This window comes from Anoplopoma fimbria, chromosome 19, assembly GCF_027596085.1.
Source record: "Anoplopoma fimbria isolate UVic2021 breed Golden Eagle Sablefish chromosome 19, Afim_UVic_2022, whole genome shotgun sequence".
Classification (NCBI taxonomy): domain Eukaryota; kingdom Metazoa; phylum Chordata; class Actinopteri; order Perciformes; family Anoplopomatidae; genus Anoplopoma; species Anoplopoma fimbria.
In genome coordinates, this window is record NC_072467.1 from 11,135,324 (window position 1) to 11,148,975 (window position 13,652).

The window sequence follows — 13,652 nt, forward strand, 5'->3', positions numbered from 1 at the left end:
CTCCAATTATCTTTGCTTCATACCTGACTGGAACTTCAATGTGCCAGTAATCAGAGAAAGCAACATTTTATCTGATGTTATATCTGTGAGAACATTTTAGACGGTGACTTTACGCTCTTTGGTTGACGGCCGGTTAAAAGGGCTGAAATCTAATTTGGAGGATTCACAAATGGAGTATGTGCTACATCACAGGTGTAACTGGAGAGGGGTGCAGCTCAACCACCATGAAACAAGGATAAGACAAGTCAAAGAGAGCCTGAGAGACACACATGTTGAGAGAAGCGATAATGATATTTATAGCAGATATATTTCCTCTGGGTGTGTGTGTGTGTGGGCTTCATGTGTGTTACACACACATGAAGCCCTTGAACAGTGCTGGATTACACAGTATAATCCACAGTAGTTATATTCTCTTACTTTGTCATACCGCCTCTTATCAGCAATGAAACACTGCATGTCTGTTGAAACACAAAGGGAAAATTTGCTTATAAACAATAATCAAAGTCAAGATGCGAGCCATTTTTGGTATTTACAAATTACTTAATTATGTCATTTTTGTTGTAGAATATATAAAAATGTAATCAAAAGATTTAAAACATTTACCTGTTTCAGTTTCATGTGCAGTCAGCTTTTTTTACCTCACACTTTTCCTTAAACTGTTTGAAAATGATACATTTATTTTTTGTGCTTACATTGCATAGAGCAATTTAGCACAAGCTGGAAATCTTGTTTTTTCTTACCTCTGGTGCTCGAACTTGTCGCCTTGCTGGAAAGAGGTAGAAGTTTACTTCAAGATCAGTCAGCACACTGTGACATCACTGTTGGGTGTGGTTACAAGTGCAACAGAGCACACCTCTGACCATATCTGCATCGAGATGCAAGAGACTTAAAACTTTCAGACAGAGCAGTGATACATCACTTTTTAGTCTGGTATTAAGTTACTCAAACTCGAAAAGATTCTGTTGATTTGGTTACTGCAACTATCAGGTGTGGGCCCACCATAAAATGTTGCATGATAGCATGCACCTCTCAACAGATCTCTCTTATCAACAGAGCTAAAGTGAATAAAAAAAAGACTGTGGTTCTTCACATCGAGAATAAATGTTTGCCAAAATTGTCTTGTCACACAAAATTACACCAACCTTTTGGTAAATATTTATTTGCAATGCATGTGAATATGGCAGCTTTGGTAATGAGCATTTTTAAAGGACCACAATTGACCATTTGATAAGCCTCCACTCAGTGAAGCTGTCAGAGCTATCATGGAGCCCACACTGTCACTAACTGCACTACCTGAATGAATATTATCTAAGTTTTGGAAAAAGGAAAAAGCTATTTCAGAGAAAAGCAGACAAAATGATTTGCAATATGCATTTAAAGGATATATGCGGGATGTTAAACTGATTCAACAACAAAAACAGGTTAAAAAGATAAAGATAGAGGGTAAAGCCTAGAGATCACCTTGTAAAAGTGAACCACCACATCACCTGGCGATCGAGAGAAAAGACAATGAAATTAAGGAACAACACTGTTTATATAAAGCAGGGTGGGTCTTTAATCACTGCCATAATAATTAAAAAGAAAAAGCAGCATTTTTATACGTTCAGTATACCTTCTGTAGCAAGCATAGCATAAAAGTGCTAAGCTAGTTAATGATGTGCTAACATACTCTGCTTATGTTAACTCCACAGGTTTTACGTAGAAACATAATTGTAGAAATGTAATGTTGTAGAAATGCATATCTCTGTTTTAGAAAGGCATATCCTTCCACTATCACTATTCCTCGTGCCCATGCACAACGTTTAACCATGACTAACTCGAAATACCAAAAAAAAGCATGAAAATGAAGATAAACTGAAATGATTGCAAGAGAGTCTTTGGAGCAGAACCAGTTAGTTGTCAGACTCTAGTTTGAGGTTGGGACTTAGCAAAGGGTCAATTGCAGCTCCATCAAATCAAGTTCATACAACTACCCAGGTTGAAAGTTTCTAAAGTGTTGGTTATCTGTGGCACATGGAGGAGAAGATAATTGGAATTCTTAAATGAAAAGCATTTTATGTGAAGCCTTTTTTCCCCAGACATCGTTTGCTGGTTCTTACAGATGACCCCAGCTCAGCTTCTGATGTTCGCCCTCAGCCTTCATGTGAAGATAATAACTTTATTTGAATAGTGCTATTTAAAAAGGGTTTTGCACATACAAGTTTAAAGCAACAGCAATGTAATTTCAAATAAAAATGCAATTAAAGGAATAACGAGAAGGAAAACAAAACAGGCAGAAGTGGACAAAGCAAACCACAATATAATACACAGACAGACAGACTTAGGCAATCTAATACTACTGTTTGTGGTTGAAATGTATCCTCAACATGAGGGACAGAGCAATACGTTGTTAACATTTGGGGAGCAGCTCAAACCTATGGTGCTCCAGGGGCATTCCCCCCATTTTTTTAGGACCACAACATGATCTATGAAAGCTAATTATCGATTTGCTATTTTATTTTAAGTAATAAAAAAATAAACATAGATCAGGAAATCTAAGCTGGAGAGAATTGTAAAAAATCAATTCATAATTTTCAAAGCATTCTGCTGCAATATAATATTTCAATGTCTTGCTCATCTTGCCTGAAAAACTTCATCAGGGATTCCACAAGGGTTGATTCCTGTACTACTCCTACTTAGCAACATCATGAGGAAATATAATCACATATAATAAATAGTTCATCCATTCATGAGGGTCATCTGATGAAGGCCAGAAGCTGTAAGGTTTTAGTCTCACATAAAATTGATCTTATCTCTACAAGTGTAATTGAAGTTTTTGAAACTTGCTCTCCAACGATGTTTTCACTCATAGTACACTTTGGAAGAAAGTATCTTTATTTTCAGACACAGGAAAAAAAAAGCAGGCTTCTAATTTTTAGGCGGAGACAAGAGGCACTGCCACATTGAAGTAGTTGTAGCTCGTTAACTAACTAACATTGTCAGTTGGTGGGAAACTGTAATACAGCAGGACAGAAGATAACATTAGCTTGGTTTAGTGGTTAGTAGCATTCTGGCCCGCTGTTACAGCAGCTCTCAAAGAGTGAATCTTTTCTAAAATGTTGCTTTTTCCAGAACAACTACTCGACATAAAAATGTAGTTAGCTAATGATTTTGTTATGGTTACACAGGTAACTGTTTGATCTGTTCCTTATACTTCTTTCCTTGTATTTTTGATTTTGCTAAGGCAAATAAAGACACAATACAGAACTCTTGGTATTTGCTCTTCCTATAGCCCCGTGCACACAGCTAGAGCATGTGGAGAAATCCAAAACTTGACAGACCTGCTGTGCCCAGTTAAAGTGGCTAGTTGGAAATTTGCTATTTGGGATAAGGGGTTTAGCTAATGGTCAATTTCATGCACAAAGAACGCAATTCAGTAGCACAAATCGAAGGAAGCAATTAAAATGTCTCTTAGTTCGCCTTCTTTCATTTTAATTTGTTTTTAACAACTTAAATATTTCATACAGGTGGAATACATGTTCAGTTTCTTTGACTCTCTGTAACAATACACTTTAGTCTTTGCAAAAAACCATTAAAACAATTCACATTTTCAGCAGTTGTGGCCCACTTTAGTGTCTATGCAGGACAGCAAGCATAGTTTGTTGAAAAAGAAAGGGTTTTTCTTTCTGTTTTGTGCTTATTGTATATGTATTAATATGCTGATGTATTGTTGGTTTTGTAGGATGTGGGATACCAGGCTTTGTAACAGCAGAGATCTTTTCACTCAGTTAACAATAATACTTCCTTATTTATCTGCAATCCTGACAAGCATAAATGTAATTTGAACACACATCCATTCATTTCCAGTGCAAATGATTAAAATTGAAAACAGAATAAATTAAGAACACAACAGCAACTGAATGTGTGTATTCATCACTCCTTGAAAAAAATCATTAACACTCATATTATCATGAGGAACAAGAATAAATGCTATATCTAAAATGTACTGTATACTCTCAAATATCATACAACTGTGATTTAGTGCAATTCCACTTGTTATACACCACAGCTTGTTTTTCTCCCTTCTAACCAAAGTATGCACTGAGAAGAAGAAAAAAATTTAACCTGCAGGGAGCAGTTTGCATTCGCTTCTTAATTTGGCAAATTCAATGTAATATCCAGGTTAATCGACAAAAGAGGAACACAGCCATGAGCTAGTCTTTCTTAGCGAATTTTCCTAATCATCATTTCTAATGCAGACATAAAAACCTAAATTGTAATCATGTCTATGTAACAAGGATTTGTTTTCTAACTTTTAGCAATTGTAGTCATAATTATAAGTAGTGGTAATTATTCACAGATTCAAAGGTGCATAATGGAGAAAATGCAATGTCCTTTTCAAAAAGCTAACGCAAATCGCTACCCTGAGTTTTAGCCTTGCTAGCATCTACATGTAGCTCTTACGATGTTGCTGTTCAGTTAGTTTGAATCCTTTTGCTCTGACTCCCTGAAAAGAGCTAGCCTGGCTTTTAGATTCACAAAGCGGACAAAATGTCCAGCTATTCTGTGCAAAAAAGCATTCTTAAAGCTGGATTTGTTGTTGCAACTTAGCCCGTAGCCTTGCCACAGGCTAAGTTGTAGCTTTTGTTTGACTCTTGTAAAGAGCTAGCAGGGCTTTTAGACTCACAGGCTAACATTATCCTTCTGCAGCACATCTCAACAGGGTGTGCTCCAGTCCACCACTCACAGTTGCTTTTTCCTACATTCCTACGGTCGTCCATGTATTGCAAATTTGTGAGTTCTCACATCTCTGTACAGTATTGCACGATTCAACTCATCTCCAGGATATTTCCAATATTTACCATCAATTAACCATAAAACTGTTGTCTGCAACCAGTGCAGAGGACAAATATTTTACATTGAATGGTTATTGATTATCTTAAATAATCCAGAGAATTCATATGCATAGCAGATATTCATGGTTGTAGAACAGATTCAATTCTTAAATAACCACCCCACCATATAATGAAACACAGTCAATCATAAATGTTTTAAAGACTGGCTCCTGGACAGTTTAGTATTTCTCTTTCTACAAAGTTTGGAAGTAGCTGTCATGACTTTATATCAGGGTTTTTATGTTCTATGCACACTCAAGTCTTAAATTTAAGTGTGGCCTTTGTTTCCAAATAAAAACAGTAGTAACATTCAGAGACATAATATCTCCAAGACTAAAATTTGCCTTCAAATTTTAAAAACCCTTTTATTGAGGCCACTATCTCTCTTAGACAGGCAAGTGTAGAGCAACAAAGTGTGGGTCATCTACAAACACAAAATAAATGACTTGTTGTCATACCTATATATAACTAGTGATACAGGTTGTGCAAAAATGCAGTGGTGTTCATGGTTTTGTCAAATGAGAAGTCTATCTTTTAATATTTCCTTTAAACTTCACATTTAAATGGACAGAAGAGAAGTAACCAAGTCTCTAGCTACATGTCAGGCCTGTGCAAAGATACATTAGATGGGCGCTTCAGTGTAAAACCCCTATCATGATATTCTTAAACAACTAAAGGGTTTCTTAACATTTTAGAGAGGCTTGATCCATATTTTTGCAAGAAAAACCTTTGATATCATGGAAGGCTACATCACATCTGACCCATCTCAACACATTTATCATGATTGGAAATGCTTGAAATATTTGAGGAGCCATTCAATTTTCATCACTCTTACACAGACTGAAAAAAACAGAACTTGTAATATACAGTATGCTACATTTCACTCCAAGATGTTTTTTTCACAGCGACTTTTTTGCCAAAGTGTTCTCTTGTATACAAATAAAAAAAAATGTAATAAGGATAAAATAATGAAAATATTAATTTATACAGTCGTAATAGACTCTTTATACAGTAGAGGAAGAAAAAGTCACTTTCACAAGCAGGAACTCCCTCTCACACAAAGACTAAAGTGCAGGAGCCAAGAATGCACTGTCTGCATCCAGCTGGCTTAATATTGGAGTCTAGGTATACTTGTGTCGGAAAACACTTGTTTATTTGGGTAACTTTTGATAACTTCGACCGGCGTCTTTTCTCATTCAAAAAGCGGTCAAGCTGACCGAGCTGCTGGCTGATAGGCCACATCGGCAGGCCCAGAAAATCAGATGCATTTTGTAGGTGTATGAATGGAAAGAAAGAAAGAATGAAGCAAAGAAATTCACATGTAAGATGCAGCCTGGCAGAGCCGTGGGATCAAACCCATGCAGAGTGAAATAATGAGGAGAACATCAGCTTCTGTGGCCTGAGGAGGGAAACAAGAAGAGATGACAGAGTCAGTCTGTGGGCATGCACAGCATCTTCATAGCTAAACATAGAGGAATAACGATGAGGAAAACGACAGTTCAGTGAATCATCTGCAAATCTTGGATGCAAATACACTAAGGACACTGTTTTTTCTTCATTAGGATAAGTACAATGTGTGTCTCTCCCTAAGCAGATGTAATAGTACATTCAGACACAGATAGAGTAGATTTGAATTACATTTTAAGAACAGGTCTGGATTTTTTCAAGTCTGTCCCAATATGATACTTTAATGCCATATGAACAGTTACTGGTTGCTGTATTCATTCCTCCTCTCCATTCTGATAGGAGAGGGATCCCATCCCACTGAAAAAAAAGGGTCTTTGTTCCCCTCAAAAACAAATTCCAAAGTGTAAATGACCCCCATCCATGTTTAATTTCATGTAAGTACCTTTATTTAAAAGGACATATGCCAAAAACAGAACTTGGCAGTATCACAATGTAACCGGAGAGTGAATGAAGGAGCTCACAGAGATTTTCAATAAATTAGGCTGAGAGTCTAAAAAGCTTTAGCTTCAAGTGCAATTGTCAAAAATGTACAGTACTTTTAAAATGTTCTTGTTATGAGTTTTGCTATTAGCTCAGTAATGTAATGGAGTAATGGTCCAAGGGAGTTGTAATTATAGACTAAAATAAATGATGGACATAGTCCATAATTTAAATGGGTGAGTTCTATAAAAATGTATCCCCTGTACAATTGTTATTAACGAGGATATTAGCTGTAGAAACCATTTTGTGACTTAGGTGTAAACATTTTTATTTCTGCTTTAAAGTTGGGCATTTAAACATGGGGTCGATGGGTTTTGACTGGCTTTGAAGCCAGCCTCAAGAGCCATTTGAGGAACTTCAGTTTTTGGCACTTGCGCGTTGGCTCCATTTTTCAGCACCAGAGGTTGCTATTTGGTCGTGAATAATTTGTTTGTTTACTTGTTGGTTTAATGAAGTGAACACAACACCAACAAACAGCATTAGACCATCAGTCAAAGCTCTGTTTAATCAACTGGGACGTTTAATTTCTTATGTGGCTTCGGCAGTCCCAAATCCTAAATTAACCAAATCATAAGGGTATATTTGTTTAGCGTTATTGCTAATGTTTTGTCCTGGCAAAGACACCTACATGCCATTAACAGAATGTATCCCACTGATGTGGTTCTTCAGGAAACACTATCCAGAGAAACACAAGGGAAGAATTTCTTAGGAAAAGGACTCAAATTGAAAGATACCACCTTGATTAGTCTAACTCAGAATTAAGTTTCATAATAGAATTAATTATTCATTTTATCTGAAACTATGATGGATTTTGTACCTTGATTTTTACATTAATGGACAGTATGGATGGAGGGAATGATTACATTGGCCGGCAACTCTCACAGCATATTGAAATGGACTTTAAAAAAAATATGAACATACCCTTTATTGCTCGTGAACTACTATACTATCAAAATAATGCACCTGCCATACGTCTACAGTACAACGGTTCACAATGCACCTGCGTATTGTCTGCTTTTGTTACCATGGCAATTACATAATTTTGCTAAAGAGCAATATGTGTTTTATGATAAACCTGTATTAAAGGATAATCTATATTTTTCTTATCATCAACAAATCCCATGTTCAATTGTTGGCCAAGTTAGAAACACATCAATAAGCCCCAGCAGTGCATTGTATTCCTTTATAATCATAAACACATGACCATAGATTTATTTCTGTCATCCCACAGACGTATTTCTAAGTGCACCAAATATGTATTAATCCACAGCTGAAAATAATCCCCAACAAAAGTGTTTTTTATTCACATTATGGGAACAAACACAAAACATAACAGAGCCCTGCTGTTTTGGGTAATTATTATTTCTTTTTTCAAGAAAAGTATATATTCATGTCCTGTTTTCATTGACAAAACTATATAATATCACCAGCATTGTTCTTTAATGACACCTAGTTCTCTAGTGTTGCTCTTAAATCTTACACAGACTCAATACGCTATATACAAGATTTTAAAGATGTAAGCAAAGGCCATCCACCTTGCCAGAAACAACCAGGTATTAAATGGTTATTTATAGGAAATGCCACAAGATATCTGTATTTGTGTTTTTGTATTTGTGAATAAATATGTTGCAATTTGAAAAATTAATACTGATGAACATAGTAAGCTTTAAGTGACATATGACGAATACTTTTAAAAATATTTTTTCAGAGACCCCTAAACTTGCATCCTGCTTAGCACTGAGATAGTAAGATTTGTACATCCTCCAGGTGTTGAAAACAGACCGCTTCACAAAAAAATTAAGTCACAGGATTGTTACCTTCCATTTCAGAAAAGACATTCCAAAGCACAGATGGATCACTGCTCCTCACAGCCAGTAGCAGGAAAAGCCTCCGCTTCCTGGTTCTGGAACATGTACTGTAAAAGGATAAATACACATATAATACCTTTATTCCCTAACCCTTAATATCATAACAAATAATAGAACATTATCTATATATTGTTTAATATATTATCCAACATCAGCAGAATTAAACGGTGATGTGATGTTAAAAGTCCTGCCCCGTCATACAGAAGCTCTGCTGTCAAAACATGTAGCAGCAATATTAAGTGCAACACCTGACCCTGGTGCAGCGCTTGTTGCTCCACTTTGTTGCTAACATAGTAGGTGAGCCTTGGTTTTGATCATCTGGCAATGTAACAATTGATGATTCCAACCCACACAGACTGAATGGTTGTTTTAGTCCATCAACAAAAAAATGTCCCCATCTTTTTAACCATCACATCCTCTTGTATTAAAGTTTTTCTGTTAAGCAGCATTAAATTGTCAACAGACAGAGAATAGAGAGACAGAGAGAGAAGGAGAGAGAGATTTGTCTTTTGAGTGTCAAGAGAGAGTAGAAGACAGTGGTGGATATGAACAAACCACTTGAGGAACTGTGAAAGCAAGTAATTTCTTGAGCAATATTTTGGTGTATAAAATCAGCCAGAGGAAGGAGGTAATGGGATTGGAACAATTTCAGTGAAAGCACCAATGCATTGTACTGCTTATCATATTGGATTTTCCTTTATGCGAGAATGAATTAAAAAAAATGTTCAAGCACTGCAGAGGAGCCTCAACATGGTAACAAAATTCCTAATTGGCACAGAATGTATGATAGATTAACAGAAAAATGGGGCAAACAAGGCGAACACAGACTGTGACTGGAAGTGGAAAACCTGCAGCACTCTCTAATTACTGGCAGTAGTATTGACTGTCAGCTGTGAAAACAAAACCAAACAGAGACAGAGGAGAAATGAACTCTCCTTAGATGAGATATTACATTAAGCATCAAGTTATCTGCCTCTTAAATGGATAACCACAGCTCTGGATGATGGATAAAAAGGAGTTATTTGCTATTATCTCAGTTCCGACACCAAAATGAGCCAAGCCAATAATGTGGTAATGACAATTTGTGGTTTTATAAAGAGTAATGTGCTGAAACTATGTCTTTGCAACCAGTGCCTGGGTGATTTCCTGGAGTCTCCTGGTTGGGATACCCCCAGACAACCTGTTTTTTTTTTAGTCTGATAAATAGGGCAGTGCCATGCTTTTTGCCTTAGTAGCAATTAGAATTTTGCTTCCAGGTAGGTATAAGTCATTGCAAAAAAGCCCCAAAATAAGCCAAGTTGTAAGTCAAGTTTCCATGCTAATCATTTTTAACAAAACATTTATATTTGTGCAGATGCTACTGTCGGTTTCATCATGATTAACAGTTGGTGGCGCTATTCAAACCTCAAGTGGACAAAGACCAAAGGAAAGAGAACGCTATTATAAGGAGATCAAGCTAGTGGAGCAGTTGTGTTTTGCAACACAGTGTTATATGTCACAACTGCATTATCAGTGATTTCAACTTAATTTAAGGAACTAGCTGCTGTTTGACTTTCAGGGCCACTGAAGAGGACAAATTCCATAATGCTGATCAGGCAAACAAGTCTTCAATGATTCGAAAACAGTTTATAAATCATTTTTCATGTCAAGACACCAATTTTCCACCCAACTAAGCTCCACTTCAGCTGTTAAATTCAATCTTTAAAGTGCAGATGCAATGCAGTATTAGAGCGGGCTACATACTATATTAGGCTGATTTGTACTCCACCCGAGGCTGGTGGGAGACCTTTCACAAGGTTAGCCACATAAAGACTATTTAAGCCCCACAATGTGTCAAAACAGATTGAACAGCCTCACCATCTTGTCTATTCAATGCAAGGTGGCCAGAAAGTTTGACATTATTGATTACTTTGCTAGCATAGAGGTTTAGTAGGCAAACTTTGAAGAGGTGTGTAGGGCCAGCAATGCCCCTGTTTGTATTGCACTTGATCCTGAATCCAAGAGTCACAATTTGATCTTCACCATCAGCTTCAGACTCTTTTGTGAATCACTATTGGCAGGCAACCTCCACCTGGTGGAAAATTTCCACTTTTCACTGCCGTTTGTGTTGATTACATGCTGCCATCGCATGATTAAAAGGAGCAGCTGGTCACTCCTGAGTAGAAAATGATCTACCATTAGGCTCTGTCCATACAGCTCTCACACTACATGACTTACTGATTTGAGGTTGGACTCCATCTCTGTGAAGTTCCACTCAGTCAGAGGAAGGCTTAAACTGAAGGGCTACAGAGTGAGAGAGAGAGAAACAGGAGTGAGAAAAACATTTATTCAAGTAGGTCAGTATGTAAGGAATAGAGGCCTCTGTGTGCTGTAAAATCAGTGACGGAAACCACTCGGACAAAACTAAATCTATGTATAGTTAAATAAGTTGTAAGTGTGTTTCTGTATAAAACAGATCTACTGACATCCAGAACAGCGTTGGTCCCAGCTTCCACAGTGCTCTGCTGATGGCTCCTGAGCAGCAGCTGCTGCAGCTCCTCAAGGCTCATATCCACATTCTCCACTGCATCCGAAGCCTCCACTCTGAACACGCGCGCACACAAAGACAGACACACTGGTTTTACACTTAACCTGTACTTGCATCACTTTTGTGTCCATGCAAACATCTGTGTGTACATTGCATTCTCTATTTGAGTCTATGAGATCTTGGTTGAGCGCTCACCTGTCCAGGGCAGGTCTCTTACTCCTCCTCTCCACCATAGAAGCTCCAGAGCCCCTCCCCTCCAGAACAGACTGGACCATTGCGACGGGGAGGACAGGAGGTTCTGAGGAGCACACCTCACAGGAGGAGGTTAACGCTATGGCCTCTCCTCCCCCTGCACTGCCTCCTTTCCCTCCTCCTCTCACTCCTGGACTCACAGGCTCCTCTTTGATAAGCATCATGCACTTCTCCCTGTTGGTGGAGTCAAATACCATGACAACACATTTTGAGACTGTTGTTTCACTCTACACATTTCCCTACAATGAGTTTTATGATCCAATATCCATGATCCCTTGCACAATATCCTAGAAAATGGTTGTTAGATACTGCAAAACAGCTGACGTGCAGGTTACTTTATAATGGGAAACAGTGACGCTATATTACATCACTAACCTTGTCTCATCAGGCTGCAGCTGGAGGGCCATACTGGCCTGAGACATGTCAGTTACATCGGATATAATCGGTCCTCCTGTCAGCCCACTGGTAGAGCAAGAGGCAGTATCACTGGATGGCTGCAGAAGAAGAAGGACTGTGATGTGTGTTTCGCTCTTGGATTTCTTCTACCCTAGTAAATACTCTATTTTGCTAACAAATTTGCTCTTTTAGAATTCAAACATTGTTGGTAATGTGACATTGCAGATTCACAGGCCTATACTGTCCTACAGCACTTACATGCATTGGTCTTTGAGTAAAACCAGAATCAATAAACATTCATTTTTCCATATGAAAATAATATGGCACAGGAATGTAATTTCATGACACCAAAACTTGCAGTAACTACGAAATGGAGTAATAAACCAAGGCAAACCGCAGTAACTGCATCATGGCTTTGTAGAGAGGCCCAGGAAGAAATAGCGTAACTGTGGCTGGTAATATGTGCTTTAAATCCTACCTTCACACTTACTGCACACCCACAGAGAACTACAGCCGAAGAAAAATAGTCAAGTTAAAGCAAGTTGGTGAGACAGCTACTGTATAGTTACTTCTCTTTTCCCCTTTTTAGGGAAGTATGTTTCGCTTGTGTGCTTTTTCTTTACAACAAAAATAATCAATTTGCTTCAATCCAAGGCTTTAGTTGCATACACAGCTCATGTATAGCCCTTCAAAACTGTCAATGCACACTGCCTCCCTCTGGTGGTGATATAACATAATAGCTAGACTGATGGCAGCAGGTTTAAGAAGAATAATGTCCACAATATTCTCACTGCAATGTGGTGGATATGTCATACTTGAGGAATATATTAAGATAAAAGTGTTTGACGGCTAAAGAATATCTTCCGTACTAGGAATGGTGTGTGGTAAATCACCAGAGAGATACATTTAAAATCCCAACATGGCCAAGCACTTAGAAAGGCCAGCCATTAACTTCAAAGTTGATGTTTACTGCATGAGCCTGCCAGCACCATTTGTGCTGAATGTGGAAGTTCAGAGGCACAGTGCCTTACTTTTATAGTTCCCAGCAAATTGACAAAGTGGCAGAGCACTAACAGTTTACAGGAGATTTATTTTGGTAGAGATTGATGCACATGTTTAACAATTCAAAAAAAATACCAAAATTAAGATAATTTTACATATTTAAAAAAAGAGACTTGTTTCCTGGAGGGATTACTCAGCACATGATAAACATAAGGTGTGTTTCTGTCATATCTCACCGACTGGATGTAGAAGGGCTCATGCATGGACTCCATTGGGTGACTATGGCTGAACTTGGAGGCAGGAGGGCTGGGAGAGCCATCGTCCAACATCAGGGGCCTGGAGGACAAATTAGTTTTCATTCAGTTATGCGTCTTGACTCTTAACAGCGATACGCAGTCAGTGAGAGCACGGCATCATCATCAGTACTAACCAATGAATGGATAGAAGCTGTTGCAATGGAAGATTAATTGGGTAGATATACTTTTAGCATATTATGAAGTTCGTGAATGGTTAAAATATTAGATTTTGTCTACTGTACATCACTACCTCCCTAAACTGCTGTTTATCAATACTCATGCTGAATGTCAACATTGACAATATTTGTGAGAAACCATCAACTCTTTGTGGAAATTGTACACTGCAGTTGAAAGTTACAATTTTCAGACATATTGTTTTATGAAAGCCTAGTTTGTTGGTACACATTCATTCTCAATGTGTTTAAGGGCCAACTTTTAGCCACTTGAGCAGCATGGCTCTAGGAAAGGTCAAATTCCTGTAAAACTAATA

The 13,652-nt window shown here is 37.8% G+C and overlaps 1 protein-coding gene across 1 annotated transcript in view; it reads right to left on the reverse strand.

The window, feature by feature from the left end:
- Window positions 1-3,462: 3,462 nt before the first annotated feature.
- Window positions 3,463-13,652, reverse strand: part of hsf4 (heat shock transcription factor 4) — an 18,694-nt gene continuing 8,504 nt past the window's right edge. The window contains exons 7-13 of the mRNA XM_054620311.1: window positions 13,103-13,202; window positions 11,844-11,962; window positions 11,412-11,642; window positions 11,155-11,272; window positions 10,907-10,972; window positions 8,639-8,736; window positions 3,463-6,273 (exon numbers count right to left, since the gene is read on the reverse strand). Coding sequence (XP_054476286.1) covers window positions 8,677-8,736; window positions 10,907-10,972; window positions 11,155-11,272; window positions 11,412-11,642; window positions 11,844-11,962; window positions 13,103-13,202 — 694 coding nt within the window. The 3' untranslated portion in view covers window positions 3,463-6,273; window positions 8,639-8,676. The remainder of the gene's footprint in view (window positions 6,274-8,638; window positions 8,737-10,906; window positions 10,973-11,154; window positions 11,273-11,411; window positions 11,643-11,843; window positions 11,963-13,102; window positions 13,203-13,652) is intronic.